The sequence below is a fragment of the Nelumbo nucifera genome, chromosome 4 (genome assembly GCF_055504915.1).
Source record: "Nelumbo nucifera cultivar China Antique chromosome 4, China Antique-T2T, whole genome shotgun sequence".
NCBI lineage: Eukaryota > Viridiplantae > Streptophyta > Magnoliopsida > Proteales > Nelumbonaceae > Nelumbo > Nelumbo nucifera.
The window spans coordinates 30,097,611-30,125,495 of NC_142652.1; the positions used below are offsets into that span (position 1 = coordinate 30,097,611).

Sequence of the window (27,885 nt, forward strand, 5' to 3'; positions counted from 1 at the left end):
TAATATATATTAAAATATATATATAGTGTTGAAATTCGGTTTTAACCAAAAACCAAACCGGAAATTTCAATTTCGGTTTTTCAATAACTAAAAACCGAACAAAAAAATTCAATTTCAGTTATTTCAGTTTTTCTATAATTCGATTTTTGGTTCAGTTTTTATTTTTTATTTCAGTTTTAAAAAAAATTGATTTATTCGGTTCAGTTTTTAACCGAATAAACCAAATGTAACCCCTAAATTCCTCACATCAAATCTTTCCTGATTTCCGAGGCTTGATATGAAAAAACGTTTTTCAGAAAAAACACATGACCAAACATCAACCTTTTTTCAAAAAACGGATTTCAGATGTAGCGATGATATGGCGCCGTTTTTTGTTAGAAACGGCACATCGGTTCCGAACACCTACTGTAGTTGTTATTGAATCCGCTTGCACCATTCGTGTTTCAGGACATGTTCGTCACTCAATATCGTTTACGGGGTTTCAACTGGTAAAACAGAAGCAAGAGAAACTACCAATACACGAAGTTCCCTCGTTTGATCGTTTCCGTGTTAAAAGAATACAGGAAGAAAATAGCTCGTTTTCCACAGTGGATGGATCTCCTCCTCGCCGTAGTCGTCATCAAAATCCTCAGTCCTCCTTACCAGTTACCACTCATTTATTGGTCGGGCTTGCCTCGTCAACTTCATTCGAACTGAATATCTCTGTCGATTCCAAAGCCAATAATGGCTTCTCCGGCAACGTCGTCGGTGGTCATGAACGTCATGCTAGCGATCTACGAAAAGAAAACTGTTACCGTCGAGATCTACCGGCCCCTCAGGCAGTACATCTCGCGCACCTACTCCGAACGCGAAGCGCAGAACCTGGAAGACGACCTTGAGGCCGTAAAGCAAATGAGGGTCAACCTCGAACGCCCCTCCGACTCCCCCGATGCCCGCCGGGACCTTCTCCAGAGCTACTACAAAGCCCTCTGTGTTATGGAATCTAGGTTCCCAATCTCCCCCGACAAGGACCATATCAACACCATCACCTTCATTTGGCACGATGCCTACAAACAAAAACAGAAGGCATCGCAGCAGAACATTCACTTGGAGAAAGCTGCGGTTCTCTTCAATCTTGGTGCTGTCCATAGTCAGATTGCTCTCTCGGCTGATCGATCCTCCGCCGCAGGTCGTATGCAGGCTTCTCACTCCTTTATGGCCTCTGCTGGGGCGTTTGCTTTTCTCAGAGATAACGCATCGATGAAGGCTTCGATTGGTCAATCGACTACACTTGACATCTCTGCTGAGTGTGCCGGGATGCTGGAGAGGCTGATGCTTGCCCAAGCGCAGGAGTGTGTCTTCGAGAAGGTCATAGCTGAAGGCAAATCAGCTGGCCTTTGCGCCAAGATTGCAAGGCAGGTCAGGCAATACAATTGCCCTTATATTCTTAATTTGGTGTTAATATACCAAAGTTTGAGTTGATAATTCTTGTATTTTTAATGAAATTTGTTTCCAGTTGATCATAAAAAAATGTCTTTTCGTTGAGCAATGAATTTGCATCCAAAATATCCTTTCCAGTGATTAATTATGCCATGGAATACGTTTTGGCTCATGTGGGGACTGAATGCAGGTTGCTTTGTACTATGAGGAAGCTTTCGCAGCACTCAACGTAGCCCCTCTCAATCAGCATTTTGATCGAACCTGGATCTCTCACGTGCAAGTGAAGGCAGCTCAATTCTATGCCGAAGCTTGCTACAGATACGGTCTGGAATTACACGAGAAAGAAGATATCGCGGAGGAAATTGCACGGTTGAAGAGTGGGATTAGCACTTTGGCTGATGCAAAGAAATCAATGAAAGGTGTTGCGCAACAACTTGTAGATTCAGTTACTAGATTAGAAGCTAATTTAAATCGCAATCTGGAGAGAGCTGTGAAGGAGAACGATAGAGTTTATCTTATGAGAGTCCCTGCGGCAAATACTCTGCTACCTCTTCCAGCGGCTTCACTAGTCAAGTCCACACCAATGAATGATATCTTGGATGCAAGCAAAGAGAAGATGTTTGCAAGTCTTGTTCCTGATAACAGTGCAAAGGCTCTTTCTAGATATACCGAAATGGTTGATGATATCATCAGGACTCAAGCTGAGAAATTGCAGCAAGGGAGTGAGATAACCCGTGTGAAGCTGAAGGAAATGGACTTACCAGATTCAATTCTTGCACTAGAAGGAAACTATACACTACCAATGGATCTTAAAGAAGATGTGGAAGTAGTGCAGATCAGTGGGGGCCCATCTGGCTTGGAAGCTGAGTTGCAGCAACTTAGGGATTTGAGAAGGGTGAACCAAGAATTACTGGCCCAGACTGAAGAACTCTTACAGCAAGAAGCAAGAGAGGATGCTCAGTTTCGAAGCCAATATGGGACTCGATGGACTAGACCTCAGTCTAGTACTATAACCAAGAACTTGCAAGATAGGTTGAACAGGTTTGCTGCAAACCTTAAGCAAGCTGCTGATAGTGATGCACGAATTGAGCGGGCCATTAATGATCATTCATCTCTTATGTCCATTCTTGATTGCCGGCCGGTATGTTAATTACCTTTTTCCTGTAGTTTTATGTCTAGTCATATACCTCATTCCAACATTCTACAAGAATGATACCATGCTATTCCATTGATAAACTGAATAGTCTAAGCAGGCCTTTTTCTCTCTTATAATATGCTACTGAGATGTAAGCTTTGGGGAAAGAGGAGTTGAAGTGCAAAACTCCTGGATGCCAGTAATGCCTTCTCAATTAAGTGTTAATCCCAACATGACCACAAGATTTGTCCTTTCTCTCACAAAATTGCTTGTTTATGCCCTCATTCTTTGGGGGAAAAAGAGAAGAAGAACAAGGAAAAGGGTTGTGGTGGCATCCTCCTTGGGTGGACAGCGGAGGTTGTCCTCCTTGGAGTTTTAAATCAGTGGATTGGATTTTGTATAAAACTTTTGCTAGAAAAAATTACAAACTTACAATGCAGAGTAAGGATTGTATGTCATTATTACAAAAGCTTTTCCATTTGTTTTTTATGGTGCTTAATCCATGTTAAAGCTAGCCGAATAAGGGTAGATTAGTCATTTTATTTCTGTTAAGTTATGTGCTTATGTGGTAGTTTTAATAGAGACTTCCTGTCCCATACTTAAGTGGGGGGGGCAGTTTAATCTTTGTACAACTAATTAGAGGCTAATTCATATTAGGGTCAATTGATAGGGTTTAAGCTATCAGATTCGGCTGTTCCTTTTCTTCTTCTTCTTCTTCCTCTGGTTCGAACTGCTGAAGCCACTAAGATAACATGGTATTAGAGCAGGACGTTGCTCTTTAAATCTCTGCTCGTGACAGCTGCTCCTTTCTGTTCATGACTTCTTTTTCTTCTCTATGGACTGCAAATGGAGAACACAAACTCGACCTAGGTCTGAGAACACTTCGGCCTCTCTTTCTCTGCTCAGAACTTGATTGCCTTTCAAGAAAATAACTCCAGAAATAAGTGGATGGTCGACTGAAGGTCTCCATCAAGGTTGGTTATCCTTTTTTTTGTGTTGTTGGTGTTTCTGGGTTGGAAAACCCTCAAAGATCTGTTCGGACTGATCAGAACTTAAAGAACTAGGTTATTTGTAGCCTTGGTTCTTGGCAAAAGGCCCAAGAACAGGCTGTGTTTACAGTGACCGAATGGTGTAAGGGTTACTGTAGTGGTTGTAGTTGATGTCTTTGGATTGGTAGTGACCTTTAAAAAAAAATGGTAAGACAAACCTGTACCATGTGGGACAGAGATGGTTGTGTGTGTGAAAGAACAAAAGTTGTTTTTTTTTTTGGGCTGGAAGGAATGGTCGAATTGCCTACATCAATTTTCTGCCTTGTTGGTGTTGTCTGAATGATGGTTTACCTTTTGTTCTTAATCTGAATGGTAGTTTGTGCACAATGGTGACTGATTGTGATTGATTGTGACTTGTTGTGAACCTATCACCTGAGTTTAGAGACTGCTGTAGCGTTGCCTTGGCTGCTGTAGTATTTGGTTGGTGACTGAGAGTTCAACATTAGAGATAGCAGTGGGGGAGACATAATGGCAGCATCGGGAGGTGGTTCTAGTGATCAGAAACCGAGTGTGATGATCCCCTCCGATTATTTGGGTGTGCAGGTGACCTCCATTAAACTTAATGGTGAGAATTATGTGCCATGGGCCAAGTCAGTGGAAATTTTCCTCAAGGCAAAGAGGAAAGTGAAACACGTGAAGGAAGATAAACCATCAGCTGATTCTCCAGGGTTTGATGATTGGGAACAGGAAGATGCCCAAATCATGACATGGTCATGAAACCCAAAATAAGTGCCAACTTTATGTTCTTAGATACAATTAAGGACATATGGGAACATGCCAAGAAGCTTTATTCCGGGCAGGATAATATTACAAGGGTATATCAGCTCTATCAGGAGTATTTCGGTTTGCAGCAAGGGAATAAAACCCTAGAAGAGTACTATGCCAGTATGAAGAACCTCAGAAATGAACTCAATGTCTATCATCCCCTCACTCCAGATGTTAAGGTTCAACAACAACAAAGGGAACAACTAGATGTCACTAGGTTCTTAGTAGGGTTGAAATCAGAATATGAGTTAGGGCTCAAATATTGGGAGGCTCTACTCTTCCTACACTTGAGGAAGTTTTTGCATGGCTTCGTAGGATTTCTTTGGGATCTACAGAGAATCCCACACAGTCTGACAGATCAACATTTGTGATAGCCAGAGGAGGTGGACGTGGTACTAGAGGGGGAGGACATGCCTTCCGAGGAGGTCGTGGTGGTTCCGTATTTGGCTGTGGTGGTGGTCGTGACTCAGGGGGAGACCGTGGTAAAGGAAAAAGTAACACTACAAGGAAGTGTACCCATTGTGGTAGGGACAGACATTCGGTGAATTTCTGCTATGATCTCCATGGCCCTCCTTCTACATGGGCTAATCATGCAGTAGCTGGTGGGGTTGATGTCAGTGATAACCAACAGGCAGATCTAACACCTTCTACATCTACATCTGTTTCCGGGAAGGAGATGGTGAGTGTACTGCACAATGAGTATGAGAGGTTCCTCCAAGCTACTTCACAACATACTACAACCACCCTTGCCCACTCAGGTATAGCTTGTCTGGCATCCAAACCCTCTCCATGGATTGTTGACTCTGGAGCCTTTGATCGCATGACCGGGACTCCAGGTGTGTTCTCTTCCCTCTCTGAAACTTCCACATCTCAAACTGTTACCCTTGCCAACGGTTCCTCTTCTCCCATCTGTGGTGTTGGTAATGTTGACACAACTTCTCTTTCTTTATCATCTGTTCTATATGTCCCTAAGTTTCCATTCAATCTTATGTCTGTTAGTAAATTAACCAAGACTCTTAATCGTTCTATTACATTTTTCCCTTTCTTTTGTGTTTTTCAGGATCTCAAGACGGGGAAGAAGATTGGTGGGGGGCATGAGGCTGGTGGATTGTATTACCTTGACGGTGGTGGATCGTCAGTTGCACTTCAGACTTCACTCACTCCTCTACAGTAGCATTGTCGACTAGGACATCCATCTCTCAAGGCACTCAAGATACTGGTTCCGTCCTTGAGTCATTTGTTGTCTTTACAGTTTGAGTCGTGTTAGTATGGGAAACATCGTCGGGTTCCCTTCAGTCCTAGAGTTGATAGTCGTATGTTGAGTCATTTTTCTTTAGTTCATTAAGATGTTTGGGGTCCGATTAAAATAGAGTCTTATAATGGTTATAAGTGTTTTGTCACTTTTATTGATGATTGTTCAATGATGACATGGATTTATTTAATGAAAGAAAGGAGTGAATTATTTTCCATTTTTCAAAAATTCCATGCTGAAATACGTATACAATTTGGTGTTCCAATCAAAGTTCTTCGTTCAGATAACGGTCGTGAATACTTTCTTACTTTCTTTCAACGGTATTTAGAACAGCATGGCATCATTCATCAAACTTCATGTGCATTCACTCTTCAACAAAATGGGGTGGCTGAACGAAAGAACCGTCATCTCCTTGAAACTGCTCGGTTTATTCTTCATCATATGAGTGTTCCTAAACGATTTTGGAGTGATGTTGTACTTACTACATGTTTCCTTATTAATCGGGTGCCCTCCTGCATTCTTCATGGTCGGTCTCCCTTTTCTATTTTATTCCCCACTTTGTCTCCCTTTCCATTAACACCTCACATCTTTGGTTGTGTGTACTTTGTTCACAATTTGAGTCTTGGGATAAACAAGCTGGATGCACGTTCTATTAAGTGTGCCTTTCTTGGCTACTCTCGGACTCAAAAAGGGTATAAGTGTTGCAATCCCATTACTCGGAAGTGCTATGTCTATCCTGATGTCACATTTTCTGATTCTGTCCCCTTCTTCTCGGGACCTGAAGCATCGGTGTCTCCACCTTTGCTTCATCTTCCTCTTCTAGTCCGTGATACCATTCCGGTTGTTCCAGTTGGGGTTGACCCTTCACCTCCTCCAGTGCAGATCCCTACTTAACGACCACCGATCCAGCACGTGTATACTCATCGACAGACATCGGCTCCTCCTCCAGCTTCTACCTTGTCCGCGGATCATGTTGTTGCTTCTGTCCCAGAACCTTCAGGACTTGATCTTTCCATTGCTTTACGGAAAGGTAAACGTAGTTGTACCCTCCATCCCATTTCCAATTTTGTTTCAGTCTCTCGCCTTTCCGCTTCACATCGTTAGTTTGTTTCACTGTTGTCATCTATTTCTATACCTAAGAATGTCCAAGAGACTCTTAGCTCACCTGGGTGGCGGCAGGCAATGAAGGAGGAACTCTTTGCCCTTCAGCATACTCAAACGTGGGAGCTCTCTACTCTTCCTCCTGGTAAGCATGTTGTGGATTGTAAATGGGTGTATACTGTTAAATACTTGCCGGATGGTAGTGTGGAGCGTCTGAAGGCCAGACTTGTTGCTAAAGGTTATGCACAACTGTATGGGGTGGATTATATGGAGACCTTCTCGCCAGTGGCTAAGATTGGCTCTGTCTGTGTTTTAATTTCCCTAGCAGTTATGTATGATTGTCCCTTGTTTCAACTTGACATTAAAAATGCCTTCCTTCATTGTGACCTTATGGTGGAGGTATATATGGAACAACCACATGGGTTTGTTGCTCAGGGGGGAGGATGGTAAGGAGTGCAGATTGAAAAAGGCAATTTATGGGTTGAAACAATCGCCTTGTGCTTGGTTTGGGATGTTTAGTGAAGTGGTGAAGAATTTTGGAATGAAACAATGCCAGGTTGACCACTCGGTGTTCAGTTATGATTCAAAAGCCATAAAGATTTTATTAGTGGTCTATGTGGATGATATTATCATAACTGATAGTGACAAATTGGGGATCGATAAACTAAAGGTCTTTCTGCAAAACCATTTTCAAACAAAAGACCTTGGGACATTGAAGTATTTTTGGGTATAGAAGTTGCTAGATCAAAACAAGGTGTAAACCTGTGCCAAATAAAATATGTTCTTGATCTGCTGGATGAAACAAGACTGTTAGGTGCAAAACCGACAGAAACTCCCATGGAGCCAAATGCTATGTTGAGCAGCGATACAGGGGAAATATTTGATGATCCTGGAAGGTATAGACGGTTAGTGGGGAAGATAAACTATTTGACTATCACGAGACCAGACATCTCCTTTGCAGTCAGTGTGGTGAGCCAATTTATGCAAAACCCTCAGATACCTCACTGGGATGCAGTTCTTAGAATTGTAAGGTACTTGAAGGGAGCTCTAGGCCGTGGGTTATTGTACAAACCAAGAGGAAGACTTGAGGCAATTGGGTATACAGATGCAGATTGGGCAGGCTTTATGTCTTATAGAAGATCTACTACAGGTTACTGCACATTTCTTGGAGGAAATTTTGTGGCATGGAAGAGTAAGAAGCAGATGGTTGTGGCAAGGAGCAATGCTGAAGCCGAATACAGAGCCATGACACACACTACATGTGAATTAGTATGGCTGAGGAATCTCCTACAAGAAATCGGGTTCTCCATGGATAGACCTATGAAATTGTACTGTGACAATCAAGCTGCACTCCACATCTCATCTAACCCTGTTTTTCATGAGAGAACAAAGAACATAGAGATTGATTGCCACTTTGTGATGGAGAAGGTCCTTACTGGAGAGATAAGCACAGAACATGTGGGCTCAGGTGATCAATGGGCAAATTTGTTTACAAAAGGCTTAAGCTTAGGGAGAGTGAACTATATATGTAACAAGCTGGGATTATATGACATATATTCTCTAGCTTGAGGGGGAGTGTTAGAGTTAGCCGAATAAGGGTAGATTAGTCATTTTATTTTTGTTAAGTTATGTGCTTATGTGGCAGTTTTAATAGAGACTTCTTGTCCCATACTTAAGTGGGGGGGGGGGGGGCAGTGTAGTCTTTGTACAACTAATTAGAGGCTAATTCATGTTAGGGTTGACTGATAGGGTTTAAGCTATCAGATTCTACTGTTCCTTTTCTTCTTCTTCTTCTTGTTCCTCTGGTTTGAACTGCTGAAGCCACTGAGATAACAATCCACTTAAAGATACATCCTCTCAATACTCATCTTTTGCCATCTTACTTCAATTCACTTAGTATGATTACCTTTCTCTCAAAGGAGAGAGGCCACGGGCCCAATCCACTCGGTAATAGCAAAAGGCCCATAGTATTTGTTCCAAGCTTTTCAAGCTAAGGATGTTTGTCTGTAAGGATGAAGCTTAAGGTAAACAAAATTGCTCAACTTGTACTCAACATGATGGTGCCAGTGATTGTATTGAGCCTTCATTTGTTGTTGGGCCTTGATGAGATTAAGCTTGATATCCCTGAGGATGGAGTCACGGTCAGTGAGTTGAGTGTCAACTGTTGCTACTTCTGTTGAGCCCTTCTCAAGGCAGTAGTGAAGGTCGCTTCTGCCCATATAGGGGTGATCATGGGCTAGCTCGGATTCTGAGCCCAAAACAAAAGCCTAGGCCTGATTCTGAGCCTAAGTTTTTTATATAAAATTATTATTATATAATATTTTATATTAAATGGCTTATAACTTGCATGCAAATTTATTTTGTACATTATATGATAAAAAATATTATATATAATATATATTGTCTGTCATATTATAATGTTTATAACTTTATATAAAATATATAATGTAATGTAAAAGAACACATATACATATGTATAAAATACATATATTTAAATATATGCGGGCCAGGCTTGAAATATTAGGTCCAGTATGGGCCCTGAAATTTGTGGGCCTCATGCAGGCATGGGCCTGGGCCGGGCCTGAACTCAAAACTCAGGCCAAGCCCGGAATTTGTGGGCTGGGCTGAACTTATCACCCCTGTGCCCATAGAGGGCTTTGAAGGGTGTCATCCCTGTGGACATATGATTCAGCCCATGGAAGCCACTGGGCCCATTTCTTGGGGTTCTCACTAGTGAGACACCTGAGATATGTTTCACGGCAATGGTTGATCACCTTAGTTTGGCTATTTGATTGAGATTGGTATCTGGTGGATTTGTGGAGTTGAACGCCATATAGCTTAAAGTACTTGCACCAAAAGTTACTAAGAAAAGTAGGGTTGCAGTCCGAAACGGTGGCTTGTGGATTGCCATGCAGCATGGTTATTTCCCTTGTGAAGGTTTCAGCTACTGATGCTGCACTATATGGGTGGCATAAAGGGACAAGATGTCCATACTTGGAAAGCGGTCAATGACCACTAGGATAATTGAATAGTCCTTGGGCAGTTGGGCTTCGATTTCTTAAGGTTGTGAAATGCTTGTGGGCTGCTGCAGTCCACTCCAAAGAGTCTCGTTTCAACAGATGGGTTAATGGGCTTGCCAAAAGACCATAGCCCTTGACAATCTTCTGTAATAGTCTGCTGGCCCCAGGAAGCTTCTAGGGCTTTTAATGGATTTGGACTGAGGCTAAGACTAAATACTCTCTACTCTTGCTGGGTTGGGGTATACTATTGCATACAATGTGGCCCAAATACTGAAATGAAGATTGGTCAAATTCACACTTAGAAGCCCTAGCATATGGTTGATGTGAGTGTAAGTTAGAGAGAGTGGTTTTGAGGTGCTCAAGGTGAGATTCCCAATCAGCACTATATGCTAAGATATCATAAAAAATACAAGAATAAACTGGCAGAGACAGGACCGGAATACCTCATTCATAAGCGATTGAAATGTGCATGGCGGGTTAGTCAGTTCAAACTGCCTCACCAATAATTCATAGTGGTCATCATGTATCCAAAAAGCTGTTTTCTGTACGTCATTTGGGTGGACCTGAATCTGATGGTGGCTTGATTGTAGGTCTTGCTTAAAAAAATATGGTTTCCCCCTTTAACTCATCCAAGAGCTCTTATATTAATGGCATGGGAAAGTGGTCCTTTACAGAAATTTGATTAAGGGCCTTATAATCGATGCAAAATTCTCCAGGTGCCATCATTCTTTTTAACAATAAGTATGGGTGATGAAAATGGACTAGAACTGGGCAGCATCTCCTCAGCATTTTTTTGATAAGTTCAACATTTTTTTTTCTATCTCAGCCTTTTGTGAATATGGGTATCAATAAGGCACACAGTGGCTGGTGGGGGCCCTTGGGTCAATGGGAATATGATGATCACTGGCATGAGGTGGAAGCACCCTTGTGGCTCTTGAAAAATATCAACAAACTTTGACAGAATTTGTTGTGAACCGTTTCAGGCTTGCTGGGTGATTTGAGTCATTGCAAGGCTGGGATGGTGAACCCACAATACATACTCATGAGAATATACTGTGGAAAGTTGCTACAGTTACAATACCGCGGCAAAAAGTTAACCCCTGTTTGATCCTTGTTTGGCTAATGCATCAGCCAGACCATTGTCTGTTCTTCTAATCCATTTCTAATCTGCTTCAATTTCCCTTGTTAGACTCCATATTTCTCTCATAGCTTTCCTGTGACTCCAGATTTTCCAGCTTTCATCTAGTCTTTTATCCTTGAATTCCCTTCCACTTCAATCCGATCTAATCCCATTTGCTTTACCAGTCTCAGTCCTTGCAGTAATGCTAACACTTCAGTTCTTAATGAGTTATCCAGTCCTACAGGCCCGAAAAAAAAGAACCTAGATTTTTCCTTCCCCATCTCTAAAAACTCCTCCCACACCTGAAGGCCCCGTGTTACCAAGTGAGTTCGAAATTCATCTTTGTTCTTTGTTGTGTGGAAAATATCACACTAAATTTATGGGATAAATTTTTACCGCTGATTAACCTTGTTACCACTCTCTGCATCGCGTATGTTCCATCTTTTATTTCATCTCTCATTGCCTGCCTATAATATATCTTTAGGAACATCTTTATTTATTTATTAATTTTCTGTAATATGAAATCAATCTATTGGAAAGAGACGGTAAACTGTATACGATTCACTTTCCATGCCTAAGCTGAGGAAGTTATTTTCTCTTCTTCCATCCCTTGTTTTTGTTATTGCGAAAATTTTCATCTGTCATTGCCTGCTAGAACATATCTTTTGGATATGAATTCTTTTCTTATTTTGGATATGAATTCTTTTCTTATTTTCATTTTCATTAAGCATTCATAGTTTTCTTGGTTTTCTATTTTGTTCAGAATGGTAAAATCTTAGGCCGACACCTGTGAGAACAGAGGCTTGAATGTGAGAGTGGCCATTTTGTAAAGTCGAAGGTTAGGTCTATATCCAGTACACTCCTCCCAAGACTCAAGATAGCTGGGACCAACATTGAGTAATGGTCTTTACCTACCACAGTTGACTGCCTTGTAAAATTAGATGATTGTTTGAATATTTTATTTTCTTGACATGCTTTAACCATTTAGCTTACTTTTTTCATAAAATAAAAGTTTAGCTACACTAAACTATTCTACCTTAGGAAGTATGTTGATGCATTGTTTGGTAGCTTTTGGAATTTCTGACCATCCTATTTACTATTTACATTATCACTGGGCCAGATAGAATCTGCACTTCCAACCCTTGCAAGGCCAATCATGTCTTTGGATGCGAATGAAGATGCCATCGTAGGAGCCCTGAAGCAGAGCTTGGTAATATATATATTTTTGAGGTTATACCAACACAAAGTGTTTCACGAATTCCATTTTTTTTTTTTGTAGTCAACTACCTTCTTTCCAATGCCTATATGTTTTACTATCCAAAAATTGTAATACTAATAAAAATTTGCAATATGTTTGTATACTTCTTTATTACCTTACGTATGGAGATCAAATTTTATCTTTACTAGAACATGCTGAACCTGTGTAGAGGCAATTGGAGAATCTTGGTGCACATCGTGCAGGACTTGAAGACATGCTCAAGGAGATGAAAAGGAAGGTAGGCTGGCTGTATGATTATATTGTTTTGTTCATGATTTCTCATTCAAGGTCCTTAAATTGTCCTTTTATGTTCTAAGATATGCATCTCTGTTTTGAGCATATTAAGCTATCTTGCCACTTACTGTTCTATTATATATTTTAACATATCTTTCATTTATGCAGCTCCTTGCATTCAAATATTTTCTTGCCTTCTTACTGTAATTATGATTTATGGATATGTATGCCATAGGTGGGAGTCTATCAGCCAACTTACCTTGTCTTCCAAGCTTGGTTTGTCATGGGTTGCATGTGAGCTTCAGCTCAAGTTGCTGGTTGAGCCTAATTCTTAAACTTAGAACTTGTTATGCAGGAGAGAAGAATGGAAGAAGAGAGAAGAGAGAGAGAGAGAGAGAGAAGAAGAGAGAAGAGAGAAGAAGAGAGAAGAAAAGAGAAGAGAGAATTGAGAGCCAAAAAGGTACTGCTGGCGGCACTAACTTTGATATATATACTAGGGCGACAGAACATAAAAAATAAAGAAGAAAATTACAAGAGTACCCCTGTGGTACTATACTTAGACAAATAATAGTCTTTTAACACTCCCCCTCAAGTTGGGACATAGATGTCAATCATGCCCAACTTGTCACATAAATCATGATGCCGTGAGTAGTGTAACCCTTTTGTAAAGATGTCTACAAGTTGGTCTTCAGAACTAACATAAGGAGTACACACTTCCCCTGTGACAACCTTTTCTCTGATAAAGTGTTTGTTGACTTCGATGTGTTTAGTTCTATCATGCAACACTGGATCAGCAGCAATGTTTATGGCTGCTTTGTTATCATAGAATAGTGTCATAGGTCCGTTAATTGGAAAACCCAACTCACCCAACAAATTTTTCAGCCACATAATTTCAGCCACTCCATGAGACATTGCTCGGTATTCAGATTCAACACTAGATCTAGCTACCACATTCTGCTTTTTGCTTCTCTAAGTAACTAAATTACTTCCTATGAAGGTACAATAGCCACTAGTTGATTTTCTGTCATTTAGGGATCCCGTCCAATCTGCATCAGTATACACTTCAACTTTCAAATGCCCATGCTTTTGGAACAACAAGCCTGCACCTGGGAACCTCTTAAGATATCTAAGAACTCTTTTTGCTGCTTCAAGATGGGTAGTCTTAGGGGCATGCATGAACTGGCTAAGAACATCCATTGCATAAGCTATGTTTGGTCGAGTCATAGAAAGATATAACAGTCTTCCTACAAGTCTTTAGAACAGTTTCACATCCTTGATGGGTTCACCCTGACAGTCACCTAGTTTGTGGTTAGGGTCAATAGGGGAATCAACTGGCTTCACTCCTAGTTTTCCTGTATCCTGGAGTAGATCTAGGACATACTTTCTTTGGGAAATGAAGATACCCCTTTGTGGGCGGGCCACTTCAATCCCAAGGAAGTACCTTAGAGGACCTAGATCTTTCACTTTAAACTGGGTAGCAAGAAAAATTTTCAACTTTTGAATTCCATCCTTCCAATCACTAGTGATAACTATATCATCAACATATACTATCAGTGCTGCAATTTTCCCTTCCCCTCTCTTCACAAACAATGTGTGATCAAACTGACACTGCTTGTATCCTCTTTGCTGTACTACTACATGGAACCTGCTGAACTAGGCTCTTAGTGATTGTTTCAGCCCATATAATGATTTCTTTAGCTTGCACATTTTCTATTCATTACCTTGAGCCCAAAAACCAGGGGGTTGAACCATGTATACTTCCTCTTCAAGGTCGCCATTCAGGAAGGCATTCTTGATGTCAAGTTGATGTAGATCCCAGTCAAGGTTAGTAGCAAGGGAGAAAATGACTCTAATGGAGTTCATCTTAGCAACATGTTTAAAAGTTTCAGCATAATCTACTCCATACACTTGTGTAAACCCCTTTGCCACTAAATGAGCTTTATTCCGTTCCACGGTGCCATCAGCCCAGTGTTTAACCGTGGAAACCCATTTACATCCAACTGGATCTTTCCCTTTAGGAAGATCTACAAGTTCCCATGTGCCATTTTTATGTAACACATTAATTTATTCCTTCATAGCATCTGTCCATTCAGGTACCGAAAGAGCTTTTGCCACATTCTTAGGGATAGGGGCACTGTCAAATGGAAGAAAGAAAGGCTCGAAAGGAGGGTGAAATGTTTTCATAGGAAACAAAGTGGGAAATTGGGTGTTTAGTGGTCAAGGTCATTAGCAACAGAAGTGTCAATGGCAATAAGGTCAGGAACATCAACAGGGACCAATGCACTTGAATGGGCATGATCCGCTCCTAGAGAGTCTGATGGCATTGGTGGTACAACTTCTAGGTGCCCCATAGCTCTTGAACACGGTTGGCCTTTGTGACGACGAAAGAAGACACAGAATGAAGGAAGATCAGGAAGAGGAGGGAGCTAAACTAGTTTTTCCTCATTCCTATGCTCCCCCTGAGGAGAAATAGGGAAGAAAGGCTCACTCTAAAAAAAAAGAGACATCCATAGAGACATAAAATTTCCGAGAGACAGGACCAAAGCGTCGGTATCCCTTTTGAGTGAAGGAGTACCCCAAGAAAATGCAAAGAGGATCTAATTTGCCACAATTGGGTGACAGATTTTGAACAAAACAACGACACCCAAACACATGAGGAGGAATAGGAAGATGAGGAGCCTTAGGGAAAAGAAGCTGATGTGGGGCTTTGTACTCTAACCATCGAGAGGGCATGCAATTGATGAGGTAGGTAGCACAAAGGACAGCCTCAAGCCAAAAACGTTTCGGGACATTCATATGGAATAGCAACCCCCGGGCCACTTCAAGAAGGTGTCGGTTCTTTCTTTTAGCAACACTGTTTTGTCGTGGTGTTTGGGAACAAGAACTACAGTGAAGTGAGCCACTCGAAGCAAAAATTCCATGAGATCACTATGAAAACATTCTTTGGTGTTGTCCAATTGAAAGATTTGGATTTCAGTTTGAAATTGGGTGAAGATCATCCGTTGGAAATCTTGGATAATTTTAGGTACTTCATCATTGGTTCGCATGGGATATACTCATATATATCTGGAGTAATCATCAATAAGGGTAAGAAAATACTTGTAGCCACTCTCAGATGGTAAAGTAACAGGGCCCCAAACATCAGAATGAATAATGTGGAAAGAAAATTCAGATTTATTATTCTTTGAAGAGAAATGAGTTCTACATTGCTTACTTAATTGACAAGTTTGACAAGTAAATTCTGACACTGACACTGACTTAAACAATTCTGGAAACACACATTTTAAAGACTCAAAAGATAAATGACCAAGATGACTGTGCCATAAATAGACCTGACTCTTAGACTCTGTGACTTGAAGGCCAGCCTTATTCTCCAACATGTAAAGCCCATTCACCATACATCCTCTACCAATCATCTTCCCCGAGGCCAGATCTTGGATCACACAGTGAGAAGGGAAAAAGGTTACTGAGCTGTTTAACGAGTTAGTAATATTACTAATAGAGAACAAGTTAATGGGAAATTTTGGGACATGTAAAACATTAGACAAGGTAAGGCCAAAAGGAAGAGAAATGGTTCCTTGACCAGCTATGGTAGAGTATGATCCATCGGCTAGTCTCACCTTGTCTCTTCCAGAAAGGAGGTGATAGGTTTGAAAGTAAGAGGACTTACCAGTTATGTGTTTAGATGCTCCAGAATCAATGATCCAAGGAGTGTCAGGGGTATGAGATGTTACGTGGAAAGCTGTGGTAGAGTTACCTGATGTAGACGCAAATGAGGTTGAGGGAGGAGTATCCATCTGACGAATTGCTCTACCATAAAGCTCTAAATGGTCACGGAAGGAATTTATAACATCCTCCCTTGGGTCAGATCCAGAGGTATGTGTCTGAGTCACAGTAGTAATGGGGGGCTGATTCTCCCGAGTAGCCATATTTGCCGTAGTGTGTTTTCTTGTACCTTGCTGTCCCGACTTTTTATTCATATCTGAACCTTGCTTCTTATTCAGATCTTGAGCCCATTTTGGCTTCCCATGAAGATCTCAACATGTGTCTCGGGTGTGTCGGGGTTTCTGGCAATGAGTACACCACAATTTGTCCTTGTCATCTACATTTTTCTGAAAATCCCCCTCCTTAAAAGTATTTACCCCACTGGTAGTAACACTCCCTTTCGTTGCCAACACAACTGCATCTCCTCCAAAATTGTTCATCAAATTCCTTCTGCTTTCTTCTGATTGTACAAGAGCATAAACTTCCTGGACTGATGGAAAATCCTTGCTACCTAGGATCTGGACTCTGATAGATTCATATGTAGGGTTCAAACCATGTAGGAAAACAATCACTCACTGTTGGGAAACAAGTTTTTTGTACAGTTTTGCATCTTCATCACACTTCCAGTCCACACTCTGATAATGGTCTAACTCCTTCCAGACAGAGGTCAAGTCTGAGTAGTACACAGATAGACACCTCTCCCCCTGTTTACAAGTGGACGATTCTGCCTGTAACTGGTAGATTTTTGCATAGTGACGCAGTTCAGAATAGGTTGTGTAGGTTTTCAAGACTGCTATTCAGTCTTGATCACTAAGAGATTTCAGGTTCGATGAGAAGAGAAAGTGAAGAAGATGTAGAAGAAAGAGTGATGGAAGAGCAATAGAACACAAATTTTGAGGAGAACATAATATCAATATTCTGCCGCCGCCACTTTAAGTTAATATATATAGGTTATGCTAGTTACATGAAAGGACATATCTGCCCTTGGTGTTTACATCATAACTGCTAACAAATAACAAACAATATAAAACTGAAACTAGAAATAACAGAATAGCAAAATAACCACAGCTGTGACTAGATACATTCTACCCTACGGACAGAGTGGGGCCACAGCAGTGGGGCCCACATCAATGTTCTCTACACTCCCCCTCAAGTTGGGAGTATATGTTCATCATTCCCAACTTGGATAGATCCGCCTCTAGCTTCTTTCTTGATACGGCTTTAGTGAGAATGTCTGCTAGTTGCATACTGGATGTGATGTAAGGGAGGCATACTTCTTGAGATGAGACCCTCTCTCGCACAAAATGGCGGTCAACTTCAATGTGTTTGGTTCTGTCATGCTGTACTAGATTATGTGCTATATTAATGGCGGCTTGATTATCACAGTACAACATCAGGGGCTTTTCATACTCAATACCCAACTCCTCAAGTAGAGATCTTAGCCATAGGATTTCAGCCACTCCATTGGCCATGGACCTGTATTCTGCTTCAACACTTGACCGGGAGACAACACTTTGTTTCTTACTTCTCCAGGAGACAAGGTTTCCTCCCACAAGGGCACAATATCCCGAGGTAGACCTTCTGTCATCAACACTCCTAGCCCAATCTGCATCAGTATAGACCTCCACCTTCATGTGATTGTTGTTCTTGAAAAGTATACCCCTACCTGGGCATCTCTTCAAGTAGGCTAAGATTCTTTCTGCCGCAAGAAGATGTGTGGTTCTAGGAGAATGCATGTACTGGCTGACAACACTAACAACATAAGTAATATCTGGCCGAGTGAGGCAGAGATATAGGAGCTTTCCTACCAGTTGCTGGAACATAACTTTGTCTTCAAGAAGCTCCCCACTCTCGGCACTAATCCTGTGATTCTGTTCAATTGGTGTATTTGTAGGCTTGACACCTAACTTTCCAGTTTCTGCCAACAGGTCTAGGACATATTTCCTTTGAGATATAAAGAACCCCTGTTTGGATCTAGCAACCTCAATACCCAAAAAATACCAGAGTACACCAAGGTCCTTCACCTCAAATTCTTGGTGAAGAAGCTGTTTAAGAGACTCAATCTCATGGCTATCATTCCCTGTGACCACAATATCATCAACATATACTGCCAATAGTGTCAAAGAGGACTCCACCCTCTTGATGAATAGGGTATGATCTGACTGGGCCTGTACATATCCAAACTTCACAAGTGCTAGTCTGAATCTATCGAACCAAGCCCTAGGTGACTGTTTCAAACCATACAAAGCCTTGTTGAGCCGGCAGACCTTCTTACCTACTTCTGCATCATAGAATCCAGGAGGCAAACACATGTAAACTTCTTCCTGCAGATCTCCATTCAGAAAGGCATTTTTCACGTCCATTTGGTATAAAGGCCAAGTGTGACTTGTTGCAAGGGACAAGAGAACTCGAATAGTAGTCATCTTGGCTACCGGTGCAAATGTCTCCAAGTAATCTATGCCATAAGTCTGTGTAAACCCTCTTGCAACTAACCGAGCTTTATACCTCTCAATAGATCCATCTGCATTATGCTTCACCGTAAATACTCATCTGCGTCCAACTGGTTTCTTTCCTTTTGGCAAATCAACTACTTCCCAGGTGTTGTTTTTCAACAGGGCATCCATCTCAACTTGCATTGCATCTTTCCATTCAGGGACGGATAGGGCTTCTTGCACTGTTCTTGGAATAGGGACATTGGAAATGGAGCTAAGGTAGGACCTGTAGATAGGAGATAGGCGATCATAGGATAAAAAATGGGAAATACAGTGGGCTGTGGATGTGGTATAATGTCGTTTCCCTTTACGGACTGCAATTGGAAGGTCAAGATCATCTGTAGGGGAAGTCTCTGTGGGCTCTGGGACTGAAGTATCTGGACCTGGAGCTGCAGATGAGATTGGAGTTGGTCTGGACTGCTGATGATCAGGATCAACCTGCCTGCACCGCCTGTGATAAACCCTCAACTCCTGTCTCTAGTCAAAATCTGCTGTCTCACAATATCATATTCTGAGTTCAGTCCCGCCAGGAACTCAAACACACTGTTTGTCTCGATGTGCTTTCTATGGGTCTGAGCATCTTTGGGACTCTCCCACTCAAGAGTCTCTAAGTGATCAATCTCATGCCACAGAGACTTCAAGGTAGAGAAGTAGACCGACACCGGTTTCTCTCCTTGTTTAAGGGTGTTCACTTCACATTTCAATTCATATGCTCTGGCAACATTAAGGGGTTGGGAGTAAGTTTCTTTCATAACATCCCATATCTCCTTAGCTGTCTTTGCCCACAAATAATTTCGGCTAATATGAGGCTGCATAGAATTACACAGCCATGTCATAGCCAAGTAGTTTTCTTGCATCCACTTGGTATATGTCGGGTCTCCCTTGGAAGGTTCTTTCATATCTCCCAGGAGGTACCCTAATTTACCTCTTCCACCAATAGCCATCATGGCTGATTGGGCCCATTCCAAATAGTTTGATCCATCAAATTTTACGGTCGTAATCTGACCACCCATCTCAGAAATACCACCATAACTGATGTTCCCAAGACTGCCTTCTGCCTGAATTTTAGACTCCATTTCTGTCAAGTCTCAAAACAGCACTTGAATCACCAATCACAATCAAAACAGTATAGGCATGATCTGTATTCTCAGTGTATGTGCACAAAACCGAAGTAATTCTGATCTGAAACCAACTAGCCAACACAGCAATAGCTGTCCGTAGATCTCTAACCCCCTTAGAACTCTGAGAACAGCTTTAAAACAAAACTAATATGCTAGGGAAAGTTAGGGTCTTAATCAGTCCTGAAAGGAAGCAATTCAATCGCACAGTCCAAACTGTATAGATGAGCTTGCAGTAGGGTTAATAAGAATCCCTAGAATCTGATCGAACCTACCAATCAACTTAAGAGTAGCTCTAGGTAGAGCACAGGGTTCAGTCAAACACTAGGGCTTGCCGCAGATCACTTTCAAACCCTAGAGTAGAGAGAAACACAGTTCGGTCCAGGGTTTGCTGTAAAACCCTAGGAAATCGAAGAGAGAAAGAGCTAGAATGGTTCGGCCTTCCCCTCCAGATAGGTCCAACCTATCTTCTCTGAAAGAACTTCTCTTAAAAGGTAAACAACTTACAAGGAAAAAATAGTTCGCTGCCTTCTAGGGTTACCTGAACCCTAGTCTTCTCTGATCCTTCCTGACCACCAACACTCTGCAACCCTAGCAAGTTTCCAACAGCTGCTAGCACCTCTGGCGATCTCCAAGAATCAGTGTACGAACTCCTCCTTTTCAGCTTTCAGTCCTAGGAGATTCTCATGTGGTCGGCTGGTATTAGACTCACATGAAAAACCCTAACTTGGCTCTGATACCATGTAGGTTTTCAAGACCACCAACACTCTGCAACCCTAGCAAGTTTCCAACAGCTGCTAGCACCTCTGGCGATCTCCAAGAATCAGTGTACGAACTCCTCCTTTTCAGCTTTCAGTCCTAGGAGATTCTCATGTGGTCGGCTGGTATTAGACTCACATGAAAAACCCTAACTTGGCTCTGATACCATGTAGGTTTTCAAGACCACCAACACTCTGCAACCCTAGCAAGTTTCCAACAGCTGCTAGCACCTCTGGCGATCTCCAAGAATCAGTGTACGAACTCCTCCTTTTCAGCTTTCAGTCCTAGGAGATTCTCATGTGGTCGGCTGGTATTAGACTCACATGAAAAACCCTAACTTGGCTCTGATACCATGTAGGTTTTCAAGACCACCAACACTCTGCAACCCTAGCAAGTTTCCAACAGCTGCTAGCACCTCTGGCGATCTCCAAGAATCAGTGTACGAACTCCTCCTTTTCAGCTTTCAGTCCTAGGAGATTCTCATGTGGTTGGCTGGTATTAGACTCACATGAAAAACCCTAACTTGGCTCTGATACCATGTAGGTTTTCAAGACTGCTATTCAGTCTTGATCACTAAGAGATTTCAGGTTCGATGAGAAGAGAAAGTGAAGAAGATGTAGAAGAAAGAGTGATGGAAGAGCAATAGAACACAAATTTTGAGGAGAAGAACAGAATATCAATATTCTGCCGCCGCTACTTTAAGTTAATATATATAGGTTATGCTAGTTACATGAAAGGACATATCTGCCCTTGGTGTTTACATCATAACTGCTAACAAATAACAAACAATTTTAAACTGAAACTAGAAATAACAGAATAGCAAAATAACCACAGCTGTGACTAGATACATTCTACCCTACGGACAGAGTGGGACCACAGCTGTGGGGCCCACATCAATGTTCTCTACAGGTTGATTTTGCTTGTTCCCAGATCTCATTTGCCGTTTCAGCCCACATCAAATTCCTTCTTATTTGAGGTTGCATAGACACTAAAAGCCAGGACATGACCATGCTATTTTTCTAGTTCCATATGTCATATTTAGCACTCCCAGAATTGGGTTCTTTGATTCTCCCATTTATATAACCTATCTTTCCCCTTGCAGTGATGTATAGCTTGATCCCTCTTGACCACTCTAAATAATTTAAGCCATCGAGAGGAATAACAGCCATGGGAAAGGATAGGTCCACACCCCCACTCATTCCATTCGGCATTGAGGAAACACTGGATGTAGCAGAATCTTCACCACTCATGATTTTAGATTCAGAAAAACACTCTTAAATGGGGTACACAGCCTTAAAAAAATTTTAACACTGAGGGAGAAAGGAAAAAACCCTTTTTTTCTTCGGAAACGCACCTCTTTTTGTAAAAACACATGTGCTGTTACAGCACTAACAGGTCATCCCTTGACCTATAGAATCAACACAAGTGTCACCACAGTGCATACAGGTCATCTCTTGACCTACACATCAACAAGACGGCTGTTACAGCAAGTACAGGTCACTTTCTGACCTTCAGTTCACCATAGAAGCTGCTGTTGCAGCACACAAAAGGTCCTTACGACCTACAGTTTTACAGGGATCAGCCGACCCCACAAAAAAGGAAAGAAAGGGGTGCTGATCACCTCACATCCAATCAGCAGACCTAGTACAGGTTCTGCCCTGACACACGACCAGAAAAAAGGAGAGAGAGAAAAGTTACTTCAGTGCGTGAGATCTTCAATCAGCCGAACAGCAGATGAGGGCGGCAGATCTGGAAATCTGGTGCAAAGGAAAACTGTTCACTCGACTTCTCCTTTCAGATCTGATAGACCTGCTCTGATACCATGTTATGCAGGAGAGAAGAATGGAAGAAGAGAGAAGAGAGAAGAGAGAATTGAGAGCCAAAAAGGTACTGCTGGCGGCTCCAGCTTTGATATATATACTAGGGTGACAGAACATAAAAAATAAAAGAAGAAAATTACAAGAGTACCCCTGCGGTAATATACTTGAGACAAATAACAGTCTTTTAACAGAACTCATTGATTATGAATTTGAGCTCAGCTCTTATATAATATCAGTATAATAATAATAATAATATTATTAATGTTTTGTATTTAACATGATATACATAACCTGTCATTAATATTAATTAAGAAGAAGAGGTTCATCAAAGAAAAGAAAATTTAATTTTCTATTTTGTAGAATTTTTAGTCTTAGATTGTAGTTATAATGTTTACCAAAAAAATTTGTGGTTATAATGCTTAGTAGAGAAAAGACATCATTTAGAATTCTCACCTTTTTGAGAGGTTTTCATCAGATAATGCACAGAAAACTGCTCATGATCTTTGGCTGTACCCAATAAATCAAAGAAGTGCAAAGGTATTTTTTTTCTTGGCAAAAAGAACAAAAGATATGCATTGGTTTCCTCTGGTATGACAGGGAAGAGTTAGAGTTTGAGCTTTAAAATTATTTTATAGTATCTTTTTAACTAGATTTTCTTCAGTTAAAATTAATCTAGTAATTCATGCAACATCCCCTGGGGGGGGGGTGTTGGTCTGCCATGGGCTTAGACAATTATGTCTAACATCAGAGTAATTTCTTGTTTTCTGGTTTAGTTTTTGAAGGGGTATATTGTAAGTTTTCTTGAGCTATATGATCTCAATCTCTTTGATTTTTGTTTTTTTTTTTTTTTTACTTTTCGTTTATCAATAAAGCATCATTGATCTGTTAGTGATTAAAATGTAATAGTTCCTTGATTGGCACTAGGATCAACTTTTACTGCTAAGTAGCATTTTTTTGAAGATGCAAGGCATTGTATTAAGTAAAACAAGATATACAATTTTTGTCCATGTACTATTTTTTTTATTGATGAATAGCATTAAGATTGCCCATTTTTTGTTCCATCTTTTTGTTATGTATTTTTTTCCCTTAATTTTTCAGTTGGTATCATCGGTACCATCCCTTGTAAGTTGTAACATCCAAAATACTTAAGACTAATATTAAGCATCTTTAAAATCACATCTGTGATTAAAATTACAAATCAAGCTCTTGGTTCCTTTTTATTGTATCGTATAATTATCCACCTTTTTTTTTTCAATTTCTTTTTCCACTTTATTTTCAAAAGGTATCATCGGTACCATCCCTTGTAAGTTGTAACATCCAAAATACTTAAGACTAATATTAAGCATCTTTAAAATCACATCTGTGATTAAAATTACAAATCAAGCTCTTAGTTCCTTTTTATGTATCGTATAATTATCCACCTTTTTTTTTTAATTTCTTTTTCCACTTTATTTTCAAAAGGTATTTTTGGTTTATTGGCTTCCAATATCAGCTTACCGTGTGGTACAAGGATAATGACCTAGCCTGTTTGTTCTATTCCCTTTGCTCTCTCTCTCTCTCTGACTTAATCTTTATTATCTGAAGAAAGAAAAAGGATTTATTACAAGTACATTGTGCTGTGCAAATGTTTTTTGCTCTTCTTATTTTTTGTGTTTCTGGCAACAACTACTTTATGATTCATATGATACAAGTACATTGTGCTGTGCAAATGTTTTTTGCTCTTCTTTTTTATTTGTGTTTCTGGCAACAACTACTTCATGATTCATATGATTTATTATTTGCAGGATGACATATTACCCAAATTGATGACAAATACAGGCTCATATGAGGATCTTTTCAGAAAGGAGATATCAAAATATGATCATATCTGTGAAGATATTGCCCAAAATATTGAAGCACAAGAACAGCTATTGCTGCAGATTCAGGTTACTCCTAGCATATGAATGGTTTTCTTCTGTGGAAAGTGGATTATTGCTGATATAATGATATTTGCAAGATTGATGTAGGGCCACCTACTGGACATTCTTTTGTTGAAATTTGTCTAAAACTAGTGACTGAGTGATCACTTAATGCTGCATTCATTACAAGGAATGCTTTTTTATTCATACTTTTGGGTTATATTAATATTTCATTTCTGCAGTGCTTGTTTCTGTTAAGTAATAATTCTAGAATTTTGTTATAGAAAGAAGAAAAGAATGAAATATATGTCAAAATCAGACATCATTATGCTGATATGTTCAAACATCCTTGTTTACAGGCCCAAAATGATGACTTTTCTGCGGTCTTTAATCTTGAAGACTACAAAGGTGGGCATCATCCACTATTGCAACAGATCTTTGTGGAGTTCTTGAATGAATTTATTACTTATTTGTTATGGATTGTTTGTTCTATAATTTTCACTGAGAAAGGACCAAAGAAAGACATGCATTTACACTGATCATGTGTTTGTGTGGATGCTCAAATACACTTTGTTCGGTTATATATACATATTCCATTAGTTTACTTTGTAAAGCAATTATGTTTTGACAAGTGGCTATGTATTAAAACCATGGTCTATTTTTAGTTTCTTCACATTATTTTGGTTAATTTGAAAATGCACTTATTGTCCAATATGGCATGCTATATTTATGCAAGTAATGAAAAGCAATCCTTCCCAAGTATGTATTGAGTATGTTTTGATGAAAGCAATCTTTAGTATTGACTATGACACTTGTCTTTCTTTTTTCCTTTCTTTTTTTAAAGACTTGGACACTTGTTAATTTTTTCCTTGCCTGCAGGTGTGATTAATGTTCATCTTTTACAACTCAATTAGAAATAATCTTCAAAGACCACGAAATCACAAGCTTTGCACTACTTTTTGTTTTTTGTTTTTTTGCTTCATGGGGTAACAAAATTGGGAGGGGGGGGGGGGAACCCCATCCCCATCCCTTAATCCCCAACCCTGGTCTCTGACACAATTAGTCAGATATCCTACCAATTGAGATTTTGCACTGCTTTCTTTTAACATGTTTTACAGTGCTGCTTCTCATCTTACATGATGCAGTCTGTAAAACATTTCCAGTTGTGATTGCTTATACGTTTGCCTCCATCATAGGCTAGCTGTCACCCCAGTCCATGAATTTTGACTACCAATTACCTTAAGAGGTCTATCAATATGGTTATGTGGTGATTTCTTTTGATAAATAGGTTATGTGGTGTTTTTCAATAATGTTATGATTTCCTATTGATCATATTAAGTTTCCATTTTTGGTACATTCATAGATGAATGTTTTTGATGGATATTTTCTATATTCCTTTTTTTTTTTGTTTCAGCTTCTCGTGAGAAGACCTATAAACAGATTGCAGCTGCCATATCAAAGTTCCGAGAAATCAGGGAGAACATCAATGAGGGACTGAAGTTTTATGTTACCCTTCAGGTAACAAAGTTAATTTTTGGGATATACATTTCTTAAGGTCTATAAGACATCAATGTTTTAAAAACCGGCCCAGAGGCCAAACTGTTTTTGCCTTCGGGTCATGGCTCACCAGTTCGACCATCCAGGTCGAATGGGTCAGACTCAGACTGTGACATGTCAGCATATGTATATATATGTTTATTTGTATTCTTTTTTGATATGTATATTTATGTATCAATAAAAATGTATAATTATTTTTTAGATGTAACATATGTATATATAAATATTATTTTATGTTTAATTCATATTTTTATTTCAGTTTTTAATTTTTATTTGTAAAAAATGCTAAAAATTGAACATCTGAATGCAAAGTTATGGCCTCTGGGAGTTTGCATCTACACTGAGTGTGCAACCCATTACCCGGTGAGTGAGTTGAATGGGTCAACGGTTAAACCATTCAGGTCGGACAATTTTTGACCAAATGGAAGGTTTCATGCAAACCGGACTTGGAATTTTGATTGGGTGACGATTTGAATGGTTCAACTGGTTGGGTCAACTATGGGTTGAAAACACTAAAACATTCTATAGTAATAGAACTTAATGCCTAATTTTATTGCTTGGCACTTTACATCAGTGTGTGGGTTATGTGTGTCATGACAACAAATTAGACCACAATGTAGGCGAAAGTCATAGCTGATAAAAAATAAATGTAGGAAAAAGTCATATGCTTTGCCTAGACAATGTCTGTGAACATTGCATGTCTTGTACTTTGGACAAAGCTTATTCCAGTATAGGTGTTATTTATTTACTTTTTTGAGTTTTCTTTATAAAAATGAATCCCTATTCTCTTTTAGTATATGTTTGGTACCATGGTCGTTTCCTGAACAAACACCACCATGTAGGTGTTTTGACTTCACCTAACCAAAACCTTATTTGGTTGGGCTAATTCAAGTAGAAATGGTTGAACTGCCTTCTTTTACCTTGGGTTATGTGGAAGTGACTTTTTGCTGGAAACCTCTTTTTGATGTTCTTTTCTCTAAGGGAGCATTTAACTTGGTGTCCATGTGGTGTATGTGTGTATTAAACAACAGTAAACAAATTTGCACCTGGTTATGTGCAAAACTATACCACTTTACTGATTTCCAGTACTGGAGTCAAGCACAAATGTTGCCAACCAAGGTACCAAACACCTCCTTAAATAATAATGAAGACAAGTTGTCTATGAAAGGGATGGATCAATAATAATGTGGTATGATTTATGTATCAGGACGCAATTATAAACATAAAGCAACAGTGCAGTGATTTTGTGACGACAAGAAACACCCAGTGCCGAGAAATGATTGAAAGTGCACAAAGACAATTGGCGGGTCTCAGTTTCCAGGATAGCAAGACTAGCACACGCTACAACAATTACTCTTCGGTTGGGCAACCGCATCAAAATCAGAGAATCTCTCAGCAGTCAGATCCGCAGATCACATCAAATCCTTCACGTCCCCAGACACCATATTACCAGCCGGCAGAGCAGCCATTGCCAGCGGGATATGCTCCTTCTCGTCCCCCATATGCTGCCCCACAGCAACAGCCAACACCACCACCACCTTACCACATCCCAGCCACCACCAATCCTTACCAACCTCAGCAGCCTCAGCTACAGCCAGTTCAGTACGGACAACCTGCTTATCCTGGGTGGCGGGGGTCATACTACAATACCCATCCACAGCAACCTGGAGTTCATCCTCCACCTCCATACACCATTCCGTCTCCATACCCTCATCAAAGTGGTTACTACAGACCCCAGTGATGCGGCATCTGTTTGTCTTTTCGTTTGATTTGATTGTTTTGTGTATTATATTTCATTACATATTTAATGATTGGGATTCACCTGGCTTTGAAATTTCCAATTTTGGAGGCTCGGTTTAGTGTGGCTGCTCATCTTTTTATTGTACAGGTTGTGGCAACTCATTTTTTAATAATACATGCCTAAGCATAGCAGGATATGTTAAGACTTTTTTTTTGGTACTCTGGAATGTTAGACTTGGATTCTTAGAACAATCATATCTATTGGACGATGAATGATGTACCTTTTAACGGTCCTTAAATTTGAATTCAATATCTAATAAGAGGTGCTTCTTGTGTATTTATAATCATGCTTATGCATTGAAACACCTAAATAATGGTATAGG

The 27,885-nt window shown here is 40.2% G+C and overlaps 1 protein-coding gene across 1 annotated transcript; it reads left to right on the top strand.

Annotated features, from left to right (window-relative positions):
* The first annotated feature begins 464 nt into the window (after window positions 1–464).
* LOC104587741 (Endosomal targeting BRO1-like domain-containing protein) lies at window positions 465–27,705 on the top strand. Its single transcript, XM_010245458.2, has 8 exons — window positions 465–1,398; window positions 1,610–2,560; window positions 11,982–12,071; window positions 12,289–12,357; window positions 24,092–24,232; window positions 24,565–24,613; window positions 25,620–25,723; window positions 26,970–27,705. The coding sequence occupies exons 1-8, from the start codon at window positions 724–726 to the stop codon at window positions 27,501–27,503; spliced, it is 2,613 nt and encodes an 870-aa protein (XP_010243760.1). The 5' UTR covers window positions 465–723; the 3' UTR covers window positions 27,504–27,705.
* The last annotated feature ends 180 nt before the right edge of the window (window positions 27,706–27,885 follow it).

What these genes read in the sequence shown, in the direction of transcription:
- LOC104587741 (XM_010245458.2), top strand. Translation starts at nt 724, where the DNA reads ATGGCTTCTCCGGCAACGTCGTCGGTGGTCATGAACGTCATGCTAGCG. An exon ending in GCGCCAAGATTGCAAGGCAG is followed by an intron (nt 1,399 to 1,609) that starts GTCAGGCAATAC and finishes GACTGAATGCAG; the next exon opens with GTTGCTTTGTACTATGAGGA. An exon ending in AGTTTTATGTTACCCTTCAG is followed by an intron (nt 25,724 to 26,969) that starts GTAACAAAGTTA and finishes TTTATGTATCAG; the next exon opens with GACGCAATTATAAACATAAA.